Raw genomic sequence first — 21,277 nt, 5'->3', positions numbered from 1 at the left:
TGAGATTAATAAAAACAAAGATCATGATTTAACTCCAGCATTATCCTGGATCAAAAAAAAAATCCTTTTGTTTAGAGTACTGCAGTAAAGGGTCTTCCTGATTCCAGTTTCTTCTCTCTGTAATCCAGCTTAGAGAGTGCAAACTAATCTTCCTAGTGCACAGATCTGATCTCTCACTAAAAACTGCCAGGGACTCTCCTTTGTCTACAGTTGTCTAAAGCCCCTGGCAAGAATTCAGGATCTCTTTACAACATAAACCACCCTTGTAATTTTTATTATTTATTTGACCCAAGCAATCTTTACTATTCACTGTACCCTGTACAGAGTATATGCCTTTTCTCATACTGTCTAGAGTGCCACAAATCAAATTCTAGTCACCATTCTCTGGCCTTTACAGCTGACAGGACTTTCCCCTTTCTCTGAGATGACATTCAGGCTGCTTTGCTTTGCACTGCCCTCAGAGAAGCAGTGTGCCCAGAAGTCAAGTATGAGCTCTTGAGCCAAAATGCTTGGATTTGAATTCCAACTCTGCTGCTTACCAGCTGTGTGACATGGGGTGAGTGAGTTACTTGACCTCTCTGTACCTCTGTATCATCTTATTTATTTATTTATTTATTTATTTATTTATTTATTTTTGAGACGGAGTCTCGCTCTGTCGCCCAGGCTGGAGTGCAGTGGCTGGATCTCAGCTCATTGCAAGCTCTACCTCCCGGGTTTACGCCATTCTCCTGCCTCAGCCTCCCGAGTAGCTGGGACTATAGGCACCTGCCACCTCGCCTGGCTAGTTTTTTTTTTTTTTTTTTTTTGAGACGGAGTCTTGCTTTGTCACCCAGGCTGGAGTGCAGTGGCACGATCTCAGCTCATTGCAAGCTCTACCTGCCGGGTTTACGCCATTCTCCTGCCTCAGCCTCCCGAGTAGCTGGGACTATAGGCCACCTCGCCTGGCTAGTTTTTTGTATTTTTTAGTAGAGACGGGGTTTCACCGTGTTAGCCAGGATGGTCTCGATCTCCTGACCTCATGATCCGCCCGTCTCGGCCTCCCAAAGTGCTGGGATTACAGGCTTGAGCCACCGCGCCCGGCCATCATCATCTTTAAAATAGAGGTAAGGTTATACCTATCTCAGAGTTATTTCAGTAAGTGACTTATCTCTTTTGGTAGGCAGAATTTATGTGAGTCATTTGTTTCCTCCAAAATATCTTGAATTTAGTAGATGCTCAATCAATACTGCTGAATGAATGAATGAATGACAGACAACATGGTGGGACTTGTTTATCCTACAAAACTTGTTCTCAAGGCTTCAAGTATTCAAGAAACAGCTCAGTGTCCCAGAAATGCTGGGACTCTTGCCTCAAAGTATATGGGAGCTGCAAGCATACCAGCTACAGTTGCAGGACAACTTATGCACTCATTTTCCTAGAAGTCTACTATAATTGATTAGAGTTTGATGTTACCTGGCCTACAGGCAAGGAGAGTATGCCTGTGGGAGAGGAATGGCAGATCTTTTTACTAGCCACTACTCTTAAGGGAAGATATACTTTCAACCATTCATTCACTCAACAAACAACTTATTAAGCACCCACCACACACCAAGTACTATGGTTGGTACTGGCTAAAACATGGTCCCTAGAAGAGATTACAGTTTAGTAAAAGAGACAGATGGTAGACAGATACTCTCAGCATAATTTGGTAAATATTATGATAGGTGATAAGCACAGAATATTGAGAACACGCAAAAGGGGATTCAGCTTTGGAAGGAGAGCAGAGAAGGTTTCCCAGAGCAAGTGTTTAACATGATTCAGAGTTAGGAAGATGAAAAAAGGAACAGCATTCGGGAAGACTCAGAGGCATAAAATACTGTGGGGAATTCAGGGATCTCCAGGTCATCATGTATAGTTGAACCCCAAGGTGTCTAACAGAGAGGAGTCAGAAGAGGAGGCAGTTTTTGGCTGGGTCTAAGTTATGCTAGCACCTTCTAGGGGCTGCTCATCCCGAAAGATGTTTCATGTGATTAGGCTTCAGGAGGGAACTAAGGTTGGGGTTGGCTCTAGAGGTCAGTGCTCCGCATACACAAGAATAGACAAGGAAGCTCCTTTTGGAAAACTCTAAAGCAATAGCCACACAAATTTTCCGTGATGCATTCCCTTGGCTTGGGGTCAGGAGGAGTTTGATAGGGGAAGTAGAGCTAAGGGAAGTTTCCCTGTAAGAAACTTATAAAACGGTGTTGGGTTGCCAGCTGCAGGGGCACTCTGTGATAGTCTGATTATGCTTGAACGTTTTCAGGCCTCTTCTGCAGTCCTCTGGAAAAACTACCAAATACTGGCTGTGTACAGGATTCTTTGCTAAGCAGCTTGGAGCATTATAAAAGAAACTGTTATCTGCATCTCTGTCCCTAGCCTGCCCTTGGCAGAGGATGGCAGTATAGCATAAATGGATAAAGGCCTGGGTTTTAGAGTCAGTCAGATCTGGGTTTAAATCTTGGCTCTGACACTGATAGGCTGTGCAATCTTAGATAAATTGCTCAACCTCTCTGTATCTTGACTTGCTGTTCTGTAAACGGTGATACATACCACATAGTTGTTAGTATAAAATGGAATATTTTGTTTAAACCACAGAGATTCACTGCCTTTGCTCAACACTTGGTACCTAGTAGATGCTCAGTAAATGGTAGCTATTCTTAAAATACCATCTGTTACTGTGTGTTGCTTTGAACTTCTCAAAGAATTTTTATCATTTAAATCTCATTTATTTCTAACAAGAAGCCCATGAAGCAATTGAGAAGTGTTTTTATTTTACAAGCAAGAACTGAGAGTAGTTTCCAAGTGACTTGTACAATGCAGTAAGTAAAGGGAAACTTGACTTCATTTGACAGGTGAGGCATGGTGCCTTGCATATTACAAGATGCTGATGGCCAAGTGAATAACAAAAGTCAGTAAGGACGAGCAAGTACAGCAAGCCTAGGAGTATTAGTTGCAGGCAGTTGGGAATTCTGGAGGCAATCTTGGAGACATGGACAACAAAAGGGGATTGTTATGCCAGGAGGCAGGGAGGGAAAGGGCCAAGAAAGTCACAAAGGGGTAGGAGTCGGAGAGAGAGACAACAGCATATTTGCTTGGCCATAACAGAGGGTCTGCATGAGGACACCAGGAGCAGTCAGAGAGGTGCAGTGGGCAGTGGGGGGAGGGTCTTGAAGGTCCCCCACGGAGTCAGATAGTCAGTCAGAAGTCATTAACATGATATTTAGTGAGCCCTTACTATAGACTAGGCATTCCAGCTGATCAAGGAGGACGTAAAGACACAGTGAACGTTTTTTTTCTTTTTTTTTTTTTTGAGATGGAGTTTCGCTCTTGATGTCCAGGCTGTAGTGCAATGGCACGATCTCGGCTCACTGCAACCTCCGCCTCCCAGGTTCAAGCAATTCTCCTGCCTCAGCCTCCCAAGTAGCTGGGATTACAGGCATGAGCCACCACACCCGGCTAATTTTTGTATTTTTAGTAGAAACGGGGTTTCACCATGTTGGCCAGGCTGGTCTCAAACTCCTGACCTCAAGCGATCCACCTGCCTCGGCCTCCCAAAGGGCTGGGATTACAGGCATGAGCCACTGTGCCGGGCTACAGAGAAGGTTTTTAAACAAGAAGGAAATAACAGTCTCTGAGGGAGATAATTCTAGCAGTTGTGAGTAGGATGTCCTGGCGATCAGTTAAGCCTCATCCCGTCAGCAGGCCTTAAGTAAAGCAGGAAGCCAAAACAAGAGGAAATGTCATCAGAACCTGGTGACAAACTGGTGACAAGCTGGGTGGTGATGGAGCGTGGGAATGAGGGAGGGTTTTCTCTGTGCCAGTCACTTGTGCAGGCTATCTCAGTCATTTACAGCCTGTGGGAAATATAATCACCTCTGTTTTACAGATGAGGAAATGGAGGTTTACAGAGCTGAAGTAACTTGATCATAGTCATTAAACTAATAGGTGATGAAAGGGGTCTGAAACCAGGTTAACTCCGAAGCCCACTGCTTTTCCCACTGTAACGCTCTGCCTCCCTGGTGGCTCTGACACCAACAGGCTGTGCAATCTTAGATAAATTGCTTAACCTCTCCGGATCTAGACGTGCTGTTCTGTAAACGGTGATACATACCACATAGTTGTTAGTATCAAACGGAATATTTTGTTTAAACCACAAAGAGGTTCACTGCCTTTGCTCAATGCCTAGTAGATGCTCAGTAAATGCTCAGTAGTATTTAAAAATACTACCAGTTATCTGAATGTGAAGTCAAAATAACTCTGTGAGTCTGGGGTGCAGGAGGACCTTGCAATTGTGGACAGTGCTCAGGATATGGTAGAGGGGCCCTTTCCAGAGAGGAAGATGCAGGGTTTTTGTTTTACAAATTCTCCAAATTAAAAAAAAAAAACAAACTTGTATGCAGGTGGGGTGATGTCTATCCTATAGATAGCTGAAATGTATGGGGAGAAGGGAGGAGGACAGGGATGGATGTGTATTAGGAAGTCACTGGCAGACAGGTGGTGGATGTCTGAAAGGTATGAACCAACAAACTCCTCTGTGAGTGAAACACAGGCCACAGGACTGAGTTTTAGGAGACCCACAGCTAATGGCAGAGGGCAAGGGAAAAGGAAGGAGGGTCCCACTTACACACACAGATGGTCACACGCGCACACAGCCACTCTGGGCTTAGGTGCTTCCCAGTGCCAGCTGAGATCCTCTTCCTCCTGTTCCATTCTTGAAACGTACTCATTTTTCAAAGCACAACTCAAATTTCTGCAGCCCCCATTAGAATTTAAACTCTTGTTCATCTCTTTAATACCCATAGTGTTCAGCGTAATGTTTGGCACATAATAGGTGCTAAATGAGTATCTGTTGAACCACATAATTAAAGGGACAAATGGTTTGGGGATGACAGTGACTCTGAGCCATACCTCTTTCATTTGTGAAATGGAATAATCACCGTTAAGATTAAGTGAGATATGTAGGTAAAGCATTTAGTACGGTACGTGGAACATGGCTGTTCTTTAACTGGTAAGTATTATTATTAGTCCACAGCAACCGGGGAAATAGTCTAATAGAAGCCTAGCATGAAGAATTTTGGGAAAGAAGAAACATCCACCAAGGCCAAGTCCCTTTGTGTGTCAGTCGGCTTTCTCTCTCACACATACACGCACACAGGCTCGTATGCACAGGGAAAGATGTTAAGCAAAACATAAAGCTCCTCCACTGATAGCCTATATCATCTGGATTTTTCTCCCAACATAAAAAGAGATTCTTAGTCATCTAAATTTGGTGCTACCATGGATAGTTGAAATGACCTCCATGGCTGGTTTCATGATTTTAACATCAAAATCGCTGGGGATTTCTAGCGGATGACAGTCCCACCTGTATGCTTTGGTTTTTATTGGATTCCTTAGGTAAAAGTGTGCTTGCAGTTTGGAGGCTGCTTTGGGAGGGAAACCGGGTGCCCAAGAATCCTAGAATCAGCAACATCGCGTTGTCCAGCCTATCGCAGACAGAAATCACTGCCCCTGCACAAAACGCTCTCTGTGTTCAAACAAAGCAGCTGTGTGGCCTTCCAGCAGAGTTCTCGCTCCTCAGCTGAGACCTGAGGCGGGCTGAGGATGCAGAACAAAGACCTGGCATCTGGAGGCCCAGCTGGGTGAAAGGGCCCCAGCTTTTCAACAACCCGACAGTTCCCTTTTATCACAGCGTATCCCTCCCGGTCAGCAACTTTCTCCTCACCTTTGGGCCTGAGTGTGCACCCAAAGCCAGGAGTTTATCCACTAGAATGAGAACTCCAAAAACCAAGTCTCCTATCTGGGGCTGTGGCCCACTTCCTTAGGACTCGGCTTCCCTGGAGGCCAGGCCCAAGGGACCCCTGCTGCCTGCCCCTCTTCTGCCCTCCGTTGCTCAGTCCTCATGTCAGTGAGAAGGGCAAGCCAGGCCCTTCTCCTTCCCCTCCAAAGCCCAGCCTCTTAGGCTCTGTTCTCCGCCCCTTACTCCCCTCCCCCACCTACTCCCCCACCCCTTTTCTCAGCATAAGGGACCTTTTCTATTTGCAGAGCCTAAAGAAGCTGGTTGCCAAGGTGACAGGAGCAGGAACAGCAGGGAGCTTGCCATGGGGGAGGGGCTTTGCCCCCAAACAGCTGTCAGTGGGAGCAGTCCCAGCTGGGACTGGAGGGTCTGCCTGCTCTGGGAGGAAGCAGCCCCCAGGAGAACACATTCCTCTCTGCCATACCCCCCGACTACCCCACTGCAAGTCTCCACTGGTTACTTTCCCTGGGGGCAGCCAGCCAGCCAGCTCAAAAAATGCTCCAATAACAAACAAAAAATGCTTGCACGCTTGCTTGCTTTCTCTCTCCCAGACACACACACACACACACACACACACACACACACGCATGCTCAAGCACGCTCTTCTCTCCTGCTCTCAGATCCCTTGGTTCATTGACAGTGGGTTGGCTGGGCAGGAGGCCAGAAGTCACCTCTGCCCAGGGAACTGTGTAGCCCAAGACAGGTGCTGCTCCTGGCTGCCCTGCACTAAGTCCTAAGAATGATTTCAGTCCTTTTTGTCCAGGAGCCCTGAGAGGATCTTCCCCTACTAAACCTCCCCAGCTGCCTTCCATCTGGGAGGTGGGAGTCGGGGAGCGCAATCTCCAGGCTTACAGAGAGGAAGGGGTGGGAGAGAGGGAGAATGAACGGGATAGTGGGAGGCAGAACAATGCAGGCCCACTGCTTTGTGTCTCTGGGAAGAGGTTCTTTGTGGGACTGCAGCTCACAGCTGCTCCAGAGAAAGTTCTGTGAAGCCACTGGTCTCTGCACTGCATTCTAGCCAGGCACTGTTAGGCTTAGGCCCTTGGGCCTCAAGCCTGTCACCTGTTGGTGTTTACCTTTACATGGGGTCTCCACCAGACTCTGCAAACCCTGAATAGGCTTAGACCTCCCCAGACTCTTTCAGCTTTGGGTCAGAAACAGGAAAGGCTGAGGAGGCCCCAGATTACTGTAAGAACTGAGAGGGACAATCTGGCTTGAGATGAAGAATAGTGTTTGACTCGGCCCCCAGTCCTGCCACTTACTACTTAGGTGACTTTGAGTGCGTGACAGCTGTAGTAAGCTCCTGGAGAACCTCTCTGAGCTTCAGTTTGCTCATCTGTAAAATGGATAAGGACACCTACTGGACAGGGATCTTTACAGGGTTTAAAGAAGCGTGATGCGTACAACTCAGGGCACGTTATCTAGCACATGGTGGACGTCCTGTGAATGCTGGTCCCATTTCTGTCCAGTTTTCTTGAGAACTGAGTTGCCTAGCAGCCTTAGGAGGAACCCAAGAACTAGTCTTTCTTTTCAACAGTGTTAGAACTTGGGGTGCTGGCTTAGATTTAGAAAGAGGTTACATTTCGGCCTGGGCCGGAAGGGGGTTCTCAGGAAGGCTTGAGATGCAGATAGTCCTCCAGGGCATATGCAGATTGAACGAGAAACTAGAAGTGCCCATTTGGGGTCTCAGCTCTAGTCCAAGCTGCTTTCAACGCATTGAAAGAGCCCCCAGTCTACCCTTCTGAGCCTGACTTTCTTTTTCCATAAAAGGAAGAGGCTGGGCCACTTTCTGGAGAAAGCCATGCCAGACAGTGAGAAACATCTGAAGCCACAGGGCCGTGAGGCCTCCGTGGGGAGGCGCCTTTCTTGGCTCAGCGGTGACTGCTGGAATGCAGCGACTGACCCTTTGCCCCTGGGTGATTTCTGAAGCCTCGAGAAGGTGAATGAGGGATTTTGACCCCGTTTCCTCCTAACTCAGTGCCATGTGCACTGCTTTGCTTTTCTCTGCCTGGGAACCTTCCCCACTCTGTCGGGTCACGTGCTCATGCCGCAAGGCTCATGTGCAGTGTCCTCTGAGGGACGGCGTCTCTGACCCATTCTGCCTGGCAGGCAGCTGACCATCTGTGCCCACACTGTGCCTGGTACTTAGTCCTAAAATAGAATTTATGAAGTGGAATGGATTTGCTTCTATATCTGGCTCCCTTCTTTGGACTGCACACTCCTTTAGGGAAAAAAAAATCCTATCCTATTTTGCCAAAGATGTATTGAGATATATTCTTAATGTATTTTCTCAAGAAAAAGACCCGCAGGTTAGATTGGATGGTAAAATGGTTTGAGAGAGGACTGCGGTTAGTGGTTGTCTCAGGGATGCGATCAGCGTGACTCTCTCTTTAATGCAAAGCCGTGTGCTCTGCCACTCTATTTATTTCTATGGTAAAATAGCGTGGTCTTGTTGCCTAGACCGATAGGCCTGGCTTCTTGGGCTCTTGGCAGATGTTCCCATGAAAGATTGCCTACAATGGGCAGCATGCGCATAGTTTTAGTAGGCAGGGAAAGGGGTCTAGCAGGGCATGTGGATTCACTGGACCTGCCTCACAAGCAAGCTCCTAGATTTATTCTCAAGTGTCACCCTCACTGGCAAGCCTTTCCTAGCTCCTCTCCTCAAGGCCAGATAGCTCCTCTGTCCTGACAGCGCTCAGAGCTTAGATCTATTATGGCATATGCACTGCACTTATATCTGTCTCCCCAGCTAGACTGTGGAGGGCAGGACCTGAGTCTCATTTATCTCTGCACACCTAGAATTGGCAACATGACTGGCAAATACTAATCAACAAATGCTTGCTGAATGATGAGAAAAAATAAACTTCCTACATTCCCATCTCCCTGTCTGGTTCTCACATGCTTCTGGCTAGCCCCTGGCCTTTTTGCTGAATCTTGGAGAATTTCAAAATAGTTCAACTGCCCGCCTCCAGCCACTCCAGGTTGTGCCCACAGCTCCAAAGCTATGGCTGTGTACCCTGATTCATCGCTGTGCCCACTGTGCAGAAGGACTCCTTTATTCCAACTGACATGGCTGCCCTGCGTAAAGTTAGACCAGAAGCATGGCACAGAGCCAGGAGCTGATGGACTCTTCCAGACAGGGAGGGAGAAGAGAAAGACCCATGGCTGGTATCTTTGCAAATCCATGGGAAAAAGGAAAGTCTGAAAGTCTCCTTCTGACTCATGGCCCTGGGTTTTCTGGGAAAGGATTCCTGCTTCCTGAAGACCTTACCTGGTGCAATGAGGGGGTGGGCAGCCACAGCAGGAACCGTCCGACTGAGCCCAGCCCGGCCCTCCATGCTCCCTGGCACACTGCTGTTGCCATCTCCTTTCTTGAGTGGCTCCATCACACTGTCAGCTATGCCAGGCTTGGCACCTGCGGGGGAAGCCTGAGCAGTATTTCTGCTCTGTGCTGGGGTAGGCAGAGGTTGGCTACTGCCTGGCGTGGGTTTCAGGGCCAAGCTGGGCAGGACAGGCTGAGTGGGGGTGGGGCCCGAGGCTGCTGCTGCTGGCGTCTGCTGTGTTCGGAGGGTCAAGTTCTGTACCTGGAAAAGAGGGGTCTGTGGGAGTCCAGAGAATGTGGTAGGAGCAATGCCAGTACACAACTAAGAGGGAGAGAGGGATGGATCCAGGAATGGCTGAATAGAACAGGAGGTTGTCAAATCAGAGAGAGAGAGAATGCGTTAGGGGCTGGAAGAGGAACCAGAAGCACGTGGAGTTGCTAAAGAGGGCCAGAGAGTTCACTGTGACTGCATCCAGCAGCAGAAGAGGCTGAGTTCTGAGAAAGGCCTGCTGCCCAGCTGGGCGGGCAGGGGTGGGGAGGCAGGGCTCTGTCCCTTCTGTTGACCTCCCTCCTCCCCTACACTTTCAGGACTGGATGCACACCACCCAGAAATAATTCCCAGCGTCGGGGAGCATGGGGCTTCCCGCACTGGAAAAGGCCAGGGCAAAAGTGGAAGTTAACTGACCAGCAAGGTCACCAGGCAAATATCTTGTCTCAGAATAAGGTTGCCACCGGCCCTTCCAAGACTGCCGGCATGCTGACTCAGCCTGGTCCCTGGCGCCCTCTGCTGGACACATGGAGGCTGTGCCAGACTGAAAATCCTGCTAACAGCCCTCTCCCATCGCCCTCCCCATTCTGTAGATGAGGATGGGGAGAGGCGAGTGGTAGGGGTTCCTTCCGCCGCTGCCCACAGAATCTTCCCAGCCACAGTAGTATCTGTGCACTCCTAGCAGAGCAGGACATGTCTCTGCTCCCTCTTCCATGCCATTTTTCTCGAGTCCTGGCAGCGGTACCATGTGTAACCAGAGTGGGACTTTCCACTTATGGAGCAGCAGCAGCCAGACCAGCAATCCTGGGGCAGGTGTAAAGCATGGAGGGTAGCACAGCCCAGCCCTCCCTGGCAATCATGCTGGCCTCAGCAGGCTGCCCTCTGGCTCCTGACCTGTGTTTGAGGGAACAAAACAGAGCCAGGAGGGGCCGAGGCCTTCTGGAGGAGGGTAGACGCACAGGCCTGGGGGCACTGGGGTGTCCTGTCTCCCGCCTGCTTTCCTAGCTGATCCCAGCCTCTCCTTGTGCCCCTCCCCAGTATCAGTGCCCCTCTACGGGGGTGCCCACCCCCCTGCCCTCCCACAAGCATGGAGTCCTCACCTGGGCGGGGGTGGGGGGCCGGGCGGGGGAGCCAGTGCCGAGCTCAGGCTGCACAGTAGCGACGGTGGCCGTGGGCGTGAAGATGAGCTGAGGGGACAAAGGAACAGTGCCGCCTAGGCTCCTAGCTACCTGCACCAGGTTACCTGGCTGGGCCTGGAATCACAGGAAACGAGGCGCCTTTTACCTGCCCAATGTGGACTCAGCCACAGGACACAACTGTTTAGCCCAGGACCGGCTATGAGGAAGGGCAGGATGGTAGAAGCAGAAAGACAAGGAAGGGGGAGTCCAGGGGGAGCGCCTGCCTTTCTCCAGAGGCTCGTTGCATCCTGATCCAGGCTTGGTGCAGGGGTGGGTGGGGAGAGCCGCTCTGGGGCTACACCAAAGCTGAGTTCCCTTCAGAACCCTCTGTGAGGGGCTCATCCTAGGGGAGACCGATATCCCCAGGATACACTGAAGCCACTGCCTCCTCAGCATCCTGGGAAGCGAGACGGATGCCCTAGGACCACTTTGCAGGTCTAACCCCCTGCTGAACCCAGGCCTGAGCCAGGACGAGACTGCCCTCCAGGGGATCAAGTTCGATGTATCCTTTTGGTCATTTTCTAGTCAAAGTTAGGTTCAGAGGGGCCTGGAGACAACAACGGCAGAGGAAGCGGACTGCCTGGAGCCGTCCTCGTGTCTGAATCCCATCCTGTGGGGTGCAGGATCCATGGTGTTCTCTGCATGACACCCCAACCTCCGTGGGAGTCTAGCTCTGCGTCAGTGTGGATGTGCTGGTGCCTTGACAGGGTGATTTCCCTAGAACTCTGCAATAGCGCAGCTGTGCTTGTTCCTCTGTGGGTGTATGCCCTGCTCTGGGGAGGGAGGCAGACAGGCAGGCGTCACGACCCCAGTGGAGTAGAACACAGGGACAAGAAACCTGCAGACACACTCAGCTTTGGGCAGCAGCATCACAGTGTGTCTGTCCAGTTCCCTAGGAGATGGAAGTCTGTTTCATGCCTTGTGCCTAAGAGGCTGTTCCCTGGGGATGGAGATGGGCTTCAAATGATGAACTCGGAGCCAAGAGCAAATGTGTGGGACCAAGACCAGACAAGCTCTGAAGGTTACATCCTGGCCATAAGAGCAAAGAGAGGGGTGGGACTGTGTTACTTTTGGGATAGTGTGTCAAGGGCCCGCAGGAGCAGACTTTAGAATGGGAGGTATGAGACACGACCCACGGCGACTGAGCCCTAGCTGAGGCTGCATGCTATTGCCACCCAGGGAGTATGCTGCCATTTTCCCAGGGCATTCTCCTAAATCTTAGGGACTTGGTAGGCTCTTAAGGACTTTTGCACCCCTCAGGGACAGGTACAAAGGAAAGAACTGGTGCTATCCTGAGTACATCCTGCCCAAACAAGCTCACCTGACCTCTGATTAGAATGGGGGCCCAGCTGGGAGGGCAATGGAGGCATGCTGAAGCTGGAACGCATCTTTGGCCCTTGACCTAGAGGTGGCCAGTCCTTGTAAGGATGGTGGGAAGGGGAAGACCCCATTTCTGTCAAGCACATGGATGTCTGGGTGTCCAGGACCACCTGGGCATGAACCACTCTGCCCATCCTGATTAATTTTGAGGAGTTTCTGATAAGGGGACACTTCTGTTTCACTCTAGGAGGCGAAGGAAAGGTGGCATCGCAGGTAACTTTCTCTGTTTCAGCCTGGAGCCCCACCCTTCGTGACTCCTCGAGGCTGTACCAAAGCTTCCACTCAGCCTTCCAGGCCCCCTTCTTTATCCTACCCCTCATCTCCTTCCCCTGCCCCTAGTGCTTCCTCCCCACCCTTCTCTAGCTCCCAGCTTCTCTGCCTCTGTCCTGGTGCCCCTGAGCCATGGCCCTAACCATGGGTACTCACCATCTGTGCCCTCAGGTACATCTGTGCTTGGCTCGCAGTCAGGGCTGGGGAAGACGTGTTGCCCAAGAGCACAGCCTGCTGAGCGATGCCTGAGGCTGCTGCAGAGTTCACGCTCTGGGCCCTGTTGAGGAGCTGGGCTGCTGCTGGGGAGGCTGCCAGGTTGATCTGATGTGCGGTAGGAGACAGGAGGTTCTGTTGGTGAACTGTGTCCCCCTCATCCATTTCTTTCTCCCTCCTCTTCTGCTCCTTGGTTTACTCAGCCTCCTTCAGGACCATCTGTGGTCCTTGGCCTTGGAGCATCCCCCAGCCCTGCCCCATCTCTGACCTTGGTGCAGAGTTGCAGGGGGATCCGATGTTGGGAGAACTGAGCTATCCACAGAGAGCCCTGACATTGGGAGGATGACAGGAAGTTACTAACCTAAAGGTCAGTAAGAGACATGTCCTTTTCTTTTTCTTCCCGGCAGGAGCAATGGATTCCAGCCGTGATGTTACATGGCTACAGATTCACCATAATTGGGTCTGGGAACTTGGGCATTTTGGTCCTGGGGCTGTGGACTCTGCTGCTGCTCTCCCATTCTACTCACCGAAGATGACTGGGCCGGGGCCTGTGCAGACACATTGCTGCCTGAAGTGCTTCCTTGTCTGTTGGCTACCAGGCTTGCCTAGGAAAGAACAAACTCCTCTTAGAGTCCTAGACTTCCCCCAGTCACTCCTGGGCTCTCATCATCCACAGGAGGTGCTGCAAGATGGTGTTAAGGAGAACAGCCTCTGGAGGTCAGCCCCCAACCTGCCTCTGTGTGGCCCACAGCAAGCATCCTGCCTCCTCTGTGAATAGGTGAGGATGGTAACAGTACCTGCCTGATAGGATTGCTGAGAGGACTGAATAAGGCAAGGCACTGCCACTGAGCACTCCAACTGTTAGGCCATGGCCTTCGGTGTGTGGAGCCCTCCGCTCCACCACCATCACGCCTGGCCATCGCCATCACACCCGGCCACTGCCATCACGCCCGGCCACCGCCACACACCCGGCCACCGTCATCACACCCAGCCACCACCCCCACACAGAGAATTTGCAGACATGAGCAATAGTGTCCAAGCTGCCCTTCTCCCTGTGGCCAGCTTCTCATCCTTCAAGTGTCAGCTCCAGTGTTACTCCAGCAGACAGGCCTTTCCTGACCATGCAATGCAAGGCCGTCCACTTTGCCCTTCGGTCAGAGCAATCTGTTCTTCTCTTTCATGGTGCTTATTATAACTTAGAGATTTAAATATTTTGTTTCCTTGGCTATTTTGGTTCCTGTTTACTTGCTGTCTCCCATTAGAAGTGCCAAGAAGACAGGGTGCTCAGTATACCCAGTGCCTGATATAAACTTTGCATGCAGAAGGTACATAAAATGTTTTTCTAAATGGATAAATAAATGTGTTCTCAGCTAAGGAGGAGAGACAGCAACAACGGGCAGACAAGATAAATAGGCAGTGCCCTTCGGTCATGAATGCTTCCCTGGAACCCACAGTCCTTTCCCTAGACCCGCAGTAAGGTGGTTAGGAGAGGGGATCCCCGCACTTCTTCCCTGGGCTAGCATTCCGCCACTCCACTCACTAGCTGCATGACCCAGGGCCCTGTCCTTCACCTGCTAAAAGGAGATAATGACAGTAGTACCCGCATCACAAGGACTTCTTTAGGTTGTAGTAAGAGAAGGATGTGAAGCATGGGTGCGGTGCCTGCTTCCTCTCCCTTTCGCTTCCACAACCAGGACACCTGGCACCAGCCTTGAGGTCCTTCCCAAATCTCACCTGCTGCACGGCTGCCAGGCTCTGGAGCTGGGCGCTGCTGAGGTGCTGCTGCTGGAGCGCTGCAGTCTGCAGCATGAGGTGCTGCTGCTGGGCGGCGTACATCTGCTGCAGGTACTGAGCAGCCGTGCTGGGCTGTCTGTGTAGGGCCTGCTGGATCACCTGAGAAGAGGGAGGAGGGAGAAGAGCCAGGCTGGCAGCTGCCACACAGAATACCCCTTTGGCAGTAATGCCTTGCCTACCCCAGGCCTCTGTAACTGCTCAGGAGACACCAAGATCTGTGACCACCACCATAGCCAATTGTGGCCACTCTCTAGAACAGGGGGAGGACAGCTGTTCGCAGAGCTTCTTCATCAAGTCTAACCTGATCTATCTTGCCTGTCTCTGCAGCTCCTCCCCAGCACGGCCTGCTTCTGCATCATCCGCCTTGGTGAGGAGAATCAGAGCTGCACACCATTGCTTTAATCAACTCTTGGGCAGTGAGGGAGGCTCAGGGAGATAGAAGGGTCTCCACCAGGCTTGTCAGGCACTCCTCTCCCTCTGTCACTCTGCAGCCTCAGATAAGGGTGAAGTTCAATAAGGCAGGGAAAAGAATGGGGGTGGAGGGAAGAGCAAAGTCAGCAGGGGGCCTACTCCAGCTTCAGCAACAGCCAGCCACAGGAAAACTTAGATGGAGGCAATGCCTTCTCCTTGAGGCTGGGGCTGTAAGGCAGACTTGGGGCTGCTCCCCAGGCCCACAGCTTCTCAGAGTCCCATCAATCCCTTAGAAGAAGGTTGCCTGGGTCTTGCAGAGCAGACCAGTGCTACAGGGACAGCACACTCCCCTTTTATTCTTTTTTTATTTTTATTTTTTGAGATGGAGTTTTGCTCTTGTTGCCCAGGCTGGAGTGCAGTGGTGCAATCTTGGCTCACTGCAACCTCTACCTCCCAGGTTCAAGTGATTCTCCTGCCTCAGCCTCCCAAGGAGCTGGAATTACAGGTGCCTGCCACCACGCCTGGCTAACTTTTTTGTATTTTTAGTAGAGACAGGGTTTTACCATGTTGGTCAGGCTGGTCTTGAACTCCTGACCTCAGGTGATCTGCCCGTCTCAGCCTCCTAAAGTGCTGGGATTACAGGCATGAACCACTGTGCCCGGCCCCCTTTTATTCTTTCCCTCCCTCTCTCTTTCTCTCCATCATTCCCTCTTTTTAGCTTCTGTCTCCCATTCCCTGATCTTGCTGCTTATTCCTTCTTTCCTGATGCGATTGGCCAATCTCCTGGAAAGGATAAAAGGCTGCCCTTTGATCCTCCCCATCCCCAGAAACAAAGAACAGCGAGTGCCTTTCCCTAGCCCTAAGATCCTCTGTCTTCTTCCTGTGAGTCCTAGAGACATTTCTCCTCCCTTCTACCACTGGCCACCCTCCCGCCATCTCTTCCCAGTTGATGCCTTGCAGTGGCCTTGACCAGGCTTCTCCCTATTTTCTACCCTTACCTCTGCTGAATCCCTGGCCACAGGTAGCTCCTGACCGTGGGCCCCATCTTGGCGAGCAAGCCTTGCCAGGACGGGGCCCAGGGTCAGGTCAGGCTTTCCCCAGGTTGGTGTGACTTCTAGGGCTGACAGCTCTAGGACAAAACAGCCTCTGGCTCAGATTTGGGGTTCTGTAAAAACAGCCTGTTATTATAGCAGATCCTCTGTGGGCTCTGGCGTCTCCCCAGACATCCCCATCCCAACTCTTCCACATGCTGCCCCCAGATTCCACTCCTCTGATGTGAACACCCCTCTCCGAGATCCTGTTTTATTTTAACTCTATTCTTTTTCCCTCCTGCTCTCCCAGAATTATTTGTCAGTATTCCCTTTGCCTAGGCCTTTCTATTAGACTCCTGAAAGTGACCTCCCCAGCAGTCCAGCCCGCGTAGTTGAGATCCTGTGACCCTTCCTCATAAGAAGATGTCAACGAAGGGAGACAGGAGGAGCCCAGAATGGTTCTGCGTGCAACCTTGGGTGATTCCACTCGCCAGAGCAGAACCCCAGACCCCCTTTTGCCTAGAATTGTGATGAATGGCAGGAGTGGGTATATCCGAATGTCGTGGCTAGAAATCAGAGCTAAGGTCCTCATGCATGATGGGCCAGGGCCAGGCGCTGGGGTTGGGGGCAAGGGTTGGGGGCAAAGGTAGGGGCAGGAAACACGGATTCACTAAGCACGAGGTGGAAATAACTGGGAGAGGGAACAGTCCAGGGTATCTGATGGCGTCTTCTTTAACTCGGGTTTTCAGGCCCTCTTACTGTCTGCTGTGGGTTCTCCCCTATTCCCTTATCTGGGCCTAAGTTCAAAGCAGGATGAGGTCACTTTTCTAGTATACCCAAACTGTAATAGCAAAGTCACTGCGAGTAAACACTTCCCAGCTGTGGTCTCTCTTTTCTGCCTGTATTATCCGGGAACCTCAAAAAAAAAAAAAAAATTGTAGTGATTAAGAACACAGGTCTGGGGAGAGTTAGCTTCAATTTTTTTGTCTTTACCTGAATGACCTTGGACAAGTTGTTACCTTCTCTGAGCCCCAGTTTTCTCAACTACAGAATTGTGCCTAATAATAACCAAAAGGATAACTGTGCAAAATGCTTAGTACCGTGTCAGGCACATAGCAGATGGTAGTGCATGGCCCTGACTGCATTTAGGAGCAGTGAGCTGCCACCTGGAAGGCCTCGTGGATGACATTTGCCAACTGCTGCTTTAGGGGAGAAGGTAAAAAGCTGCAATGACAAAGGATTATTTGGGGGTTCTTTTTGGTTTTTGGTCTTTGAAAAAATGAGATTTATTCTTCACCAGACAATGGTCATTTAGAGAGTGGGTCTGGGTTGCGGCTGAGCAGCTCTTGGTCATGTATTATTTGTTACTGTTACTTGTCTGCCCTTTACACTTTCACACACATGTCCTCTAAACTCCCTGGTTGGGCCATTTTGCATCCTTCACCCCCTGTAACAATACACAAATGTATATCTACAAACTCACTCCCATATGCCCGTTCTAGAGTCCACATCTAGATTATCCCACCAGACCATGCCAACACCTCCTCCTTGCTAGCTCTGGAGATGATTAAGGAGTATAATTCCCAGATCAATTAGAATCTTACCTGCACGGTCTGCCGGTCTGGAATACCACTGTACACAGAAATCTGGGGCCCAGTGGGGCGGCCACTTCCACCACTGCTGCTGTTGTTGCAGCCACTGCTGCTACTGGCCCCGCTGGTACTGCTGGTGGCACAGGCACTGCTAGATGTATGAGGGGCTGGCAGCTCATTCTCCATGGCCTGCAGTGTGGCGCAGTCAGGGCGCTCAGAGGGCAGAAGGGCAGGCAGATGCTAGGAGGGAAGAGGCAGAAGTGAGTGGTTTGACAGACACTTACTAGATAGAGAATGCTCACACAGTTGGCCTTTTGTATCCGTGGGTTTCACATCCATGGATTCAACCAACCACCGATCAAAAATATTTAAGAAACACGGTGTCTGTACTGAACATGTACACTTTTTCTTGTCATTATTCCCTAACCAATACAGTGTAACAACTATTTGCATAGCATTTACATTGTATGAGGTATTACAAGTAATCTAGAGATGGTTTAAAGTATATAGGAGGATGTGGGTCAGTTATATACAAATATTATGCCACTTTATATTAGGGACTTGAGCTTCCATGAATTTTGGCATCCAAGGGGATTCCTGGAACCAGTCCTCTGTGGATACCAAGTGACGACTATGCAGTATATACATCAGCTTTCCAAACAGTCTGTGGTGGGGCCACTTGGGAACTGAGGTCTCTGTTTTTTGAGACTGGAGTTTCACTTTATTACTAAGGCTGGAGTGCAGTGGTGCGATCTTGGCTCACGGCAATCTCCATCTCCTGGGTTCAAGCGATTCTCGTGCCTCAGCCTCCTGAGTAGCTGGGATTACAGGCAACCGCCACCACGCCCAGCTAATTTTTGTATTTTTAGTAGAGACAGGGTTTCGCCATGTTGGCCAGGCTGGTCTTGAACCCCTGATCTCAAGTGATCTGCCTGCCTTGACCTTCCAAAGTGCCGGGATTATAGGCATGAGCCACCGTGCCCGGCCACTTGGGAACTGAGGTCTTTAGACACACGCGCCCTCAGAAGGACACAGGGCAGACTTGGTTCACTGACTGACATTTGAAATCAGGTCTGGCTGATTCTAAAGCCTGTGACCTGTTCATTCTGCCAGAGGAGGCAAAACTAGGAGACAGACTCCCTATAACGTTCACCCTAGCGGTGATCTCAGGGATCACCTCTCACCCTATCAGCCTTTTCATCTTTGGGGTGGGGACACTGAACATCGGAGAATTTACTATTTGTCCATATTTATACAGCCACCTAGTGAAGGCAGTAGGATTAAAAATCTACAGAGAAGGCTGGGTGTGGTGGCTCACACCTGTAATCCCAGCACTTTGGGAGGTTAAGGTGGGCGGATCACGAGGTCAAGAGATCGAGACCATCCTGGCCAACATGGTGAAACCCCATCTCTACGAAAAATACAAAAATTAGTTGGGCGTGGTGGTGTGTGCCTGTAGTTCCAGCTACTTGGGAGACTGAGGTAGGAGAATCACTTGAACCTGGGAGGCGGAGGTTGCAGTGAGCCGAGATCACACCACTGCACTCCAGCCTGGTGACAGAGTGAGACTTCGTCTAAAAAAAAAAAAAAGAAAAGAAATCTATAGAGAATAGAATAAGAGGAAGAGGTACATCAGAAGGCAGTCGAATAAACTGAGGTGTTTGTTTAGTTTAGTTTGCAAAGCCAGAAGAGCTCAAGTGTGTTTGAGGTCTCCATCTTTATTAGGTATGCACTTACTGAGTGCCCGCTGGACCTAATGCTCAGGAGGGTACCATACTGACCAATTTGGTCAAAATCTCAGGTTGTGGAATCAGAAAGACTTGGCTTTGTCCTGGCTCTGCCACTTTCTAGCTAGGAAATCCTGGCATGTCACACCTGTCTGACCTGTTTCTTAATTAGATGTGATAGGATATGGGCTGTGGTGAACATAAAGAAAAGTGATGATGCAAGGTGCTCAGCAGAATGCCAAGCATATCCTGCGTGCTCTGTAAGCACTGGCTCTTGTGGCCTGGTTCACACTGCCCGGATCCAACAGATCAGGCCTCTCCTGAGACAGAACTGGCAGAACCTTCTGGAACCTCCTATCCCAGTCAGTAAGGAGGGCCAGAAATTCCTTCAGGGCTCATCCTATGGTCTGAATACAGAACTGGAAATTGCACCTTCCCTTGAGGCTGTGTGCTTGGCAGTGGAGAGGGGTTGGGAAAGAAGGAAAGGGTTGTGGGAGAGGCACACCCAGATCTGAGTTTAAGTTCCTCCTTTTTTCTTTTTCCATGCTCTTCTTAAACATCTTCATTTCTGTGTGGAGGCTATTCCTTCTACCCATTCCTTCCTACATGGAAAAATAATATGTTTGTCATCCCATCACAGACATTCAATCATCTGCTTGTAAAGTATACCAATTTAATAGGTGAAGAAAATATAATTTTTCACACTAATGAGAGCATGACTAGTGCAAAGAGCCAAAGTAATCATTACCATCCTGCTGTTATCTCCCCAGTACTGCTCAGTTTCAGGGTTATCATTTCTCAGGCTGCCTTCTTCAGATTGGGAGAATTTCACTGTGGGCTGAAAAAAGTGTGGGTAAAGGCTAAAAGACAGGAATGTTGGGAGTCTGGAAACCCCAGGCCCTCTCAGGTGGCAGGCAGCAAGCTGCTTATGATTTCCAAGGCAGTGTAGCAGCCTGCAAGCTGCACTCTTGACCTTACTCTTTAAGCAGTGATTTTTCCTTATGTTCATATGTCTGCTTTTACTGCCATAGGGCAAGGTGCTTGCCCATGAATTAATTCCCTTTGTCCTGAGCTGCACTCAGTGCTGGGCCTTATTATGGCTGCTGACTTGCTAAGGATGCTTATGATAATGATGATGATGCAGGAATCAATGAAGCGGCAAAGTCAACAAGTACTTCCTATGCCTTGGCGCTGTCAAAATCCACTTTATCTTATGTTCTAGGGAGGGAAAATTAGGCTGTGTAAAAAGTGGTAGAAGGTATAATTCCTGATCTCACAGAAACTGAAAAACTAATTGTAAAGATGAGGTGCAATTGAAATTATAAGGATCATCAAGCAACAAATCAGTAAATGAGAGTTCCATTCAAACACAGACTACCCCATAGAATACCAACATCTTCTCTTAGTCTCACCTCCCTTTTCCCAAATGTTGGCCAGAATTGGGTTTCATTTCTTGCTTTTCATTCCACACTAGAAAATCTCAACTGAAGTACTTATAAATATAAAAAATAAAATAGGAAAATAGGACAGCAACCACAGCAAATTAAGAGGGTAGAATAATCTACATCCTGGATGATCAAGTCTCAGTTCTATTTCTGTGAGTGTAGTTAATCATACTGAATTGCACACTTAAAATCTAGTCATATTCTGACCTTCCCTCCTCTATCCTTTACGTGATTGAGAGAGCAATCAAGAGAGCGAGAAAGTGCGCTTGAAAGACAGCCACAGCTATCAAAAGCATGAGCTAGAACAGAAGCTGTGTGGAGTCTGTTCCTTCTATCCATTCCTTCCTAAATGGAAAAAATAATATTTATTTGTCATCCCATCACAGACATTCAGTCCTCTGCTTGTAGAGTATACCCATTTAAGAGGGGAAAAATATAATTTTTCAAATTAATGAGAGCATGATTAGCACAAAGAGCCAAAGTCATCATTAATATCCTGTTGCTATCTCCCCAGTACTGCCCAGTTTCAGGGTTATAATTTCTGTTTCTTTTTTCCTTTTGCAGCAGCTAGGGCAGACACTGTGGAGAGTGTACACTCAAATCTTGTTAAGAAATAAGACAAAATTCTTGAGGGAGCATGGCATTCCTTTACAGAAAAACTGTACAGGCCAGGACAGCCACTGCTCCCCATGCAGGGGAGAGAGACTTACTGCAGCAACCTGGGCACATGGGCACAGTGCACTTCTCACACTCTTGTCGCCTGTCTCCTCCTCCTGCGGGCAAGCATGCCATTCCTTTCTTCTCTCTCCAGTTCTAGGCTTTGCCTTCCCACCC

The 21,277-nt window shown here is 49.6% G+C and overlaps 1 protein-coding gene across 2 annotated transcripts in view; it reads right to left on the bottom strand.

Moving 5' to 3' along the window:
• The window catches only part of PHC2 (polyhomeotic homolog 2 (Drosophila)), a 111,559-nt gene that overhangs the window by 34,146 nt on the left and 56,136 nt on the right, over nucleotides 1–21,277 (bottom strand). For both annotated transcript variants that reach the window (XM_011972537.1, XM_011972536.1), the window contains exons 2-7: nucleotides 17,284–17,511; nucleotides 14,178–14,336; nucleotides 12,971–13,048; nucleotides 12,387–12,551; nucleotides 10,503–10,589; nucleotides 9,084–9,396 (exon numbers count right to left, since the gene is read on the bottom strand). In XM_011972537.1, coding sequence (XP_011827927.1) covers nucleotides 9,084–9,396; nucleotides 10,503–10,589; nucleotides 12,387–12,551; nucleotides 12,971–13,048; nucleotides 14,178–14,336; nucleotides 17,284–17,457 — 976 coding nt within the window. In that variant the 5' untranslated portion in view covers nucleotides 17,458–17,511. The remainder of the gene's footprint in view (nucleotides 1–9,083; nucleotides 9,397–10,502; nucleotides 10,590–12,386; nucleotides 12,552–12,970; nucleotides 13,049–14,177; nucleotides 14,337–17,283; nucleotides 17,512–21,277) is intronic.

Source organism: Mandrillus leucophaeus, unplaced genomic scaffold, assembly GCF_000951045.1.
Source record: "Mandrillus leucophaeus isolate KB7577 unplaced genomic scaffold, Mleu.le_1.0 Scaffold1297, whole genome shotgun sequence".
NCBI classification, from domain to species: domain Eukaryota; kingdom Metazoa; phylum Chordata; class Mammalia; order Primates; family Cercopithecidae; genus Mandrillus; species Mandrillus leucophaeus.
This window is presented reverse-complemented; position numbering and strand designations above follow the sequence as displayed.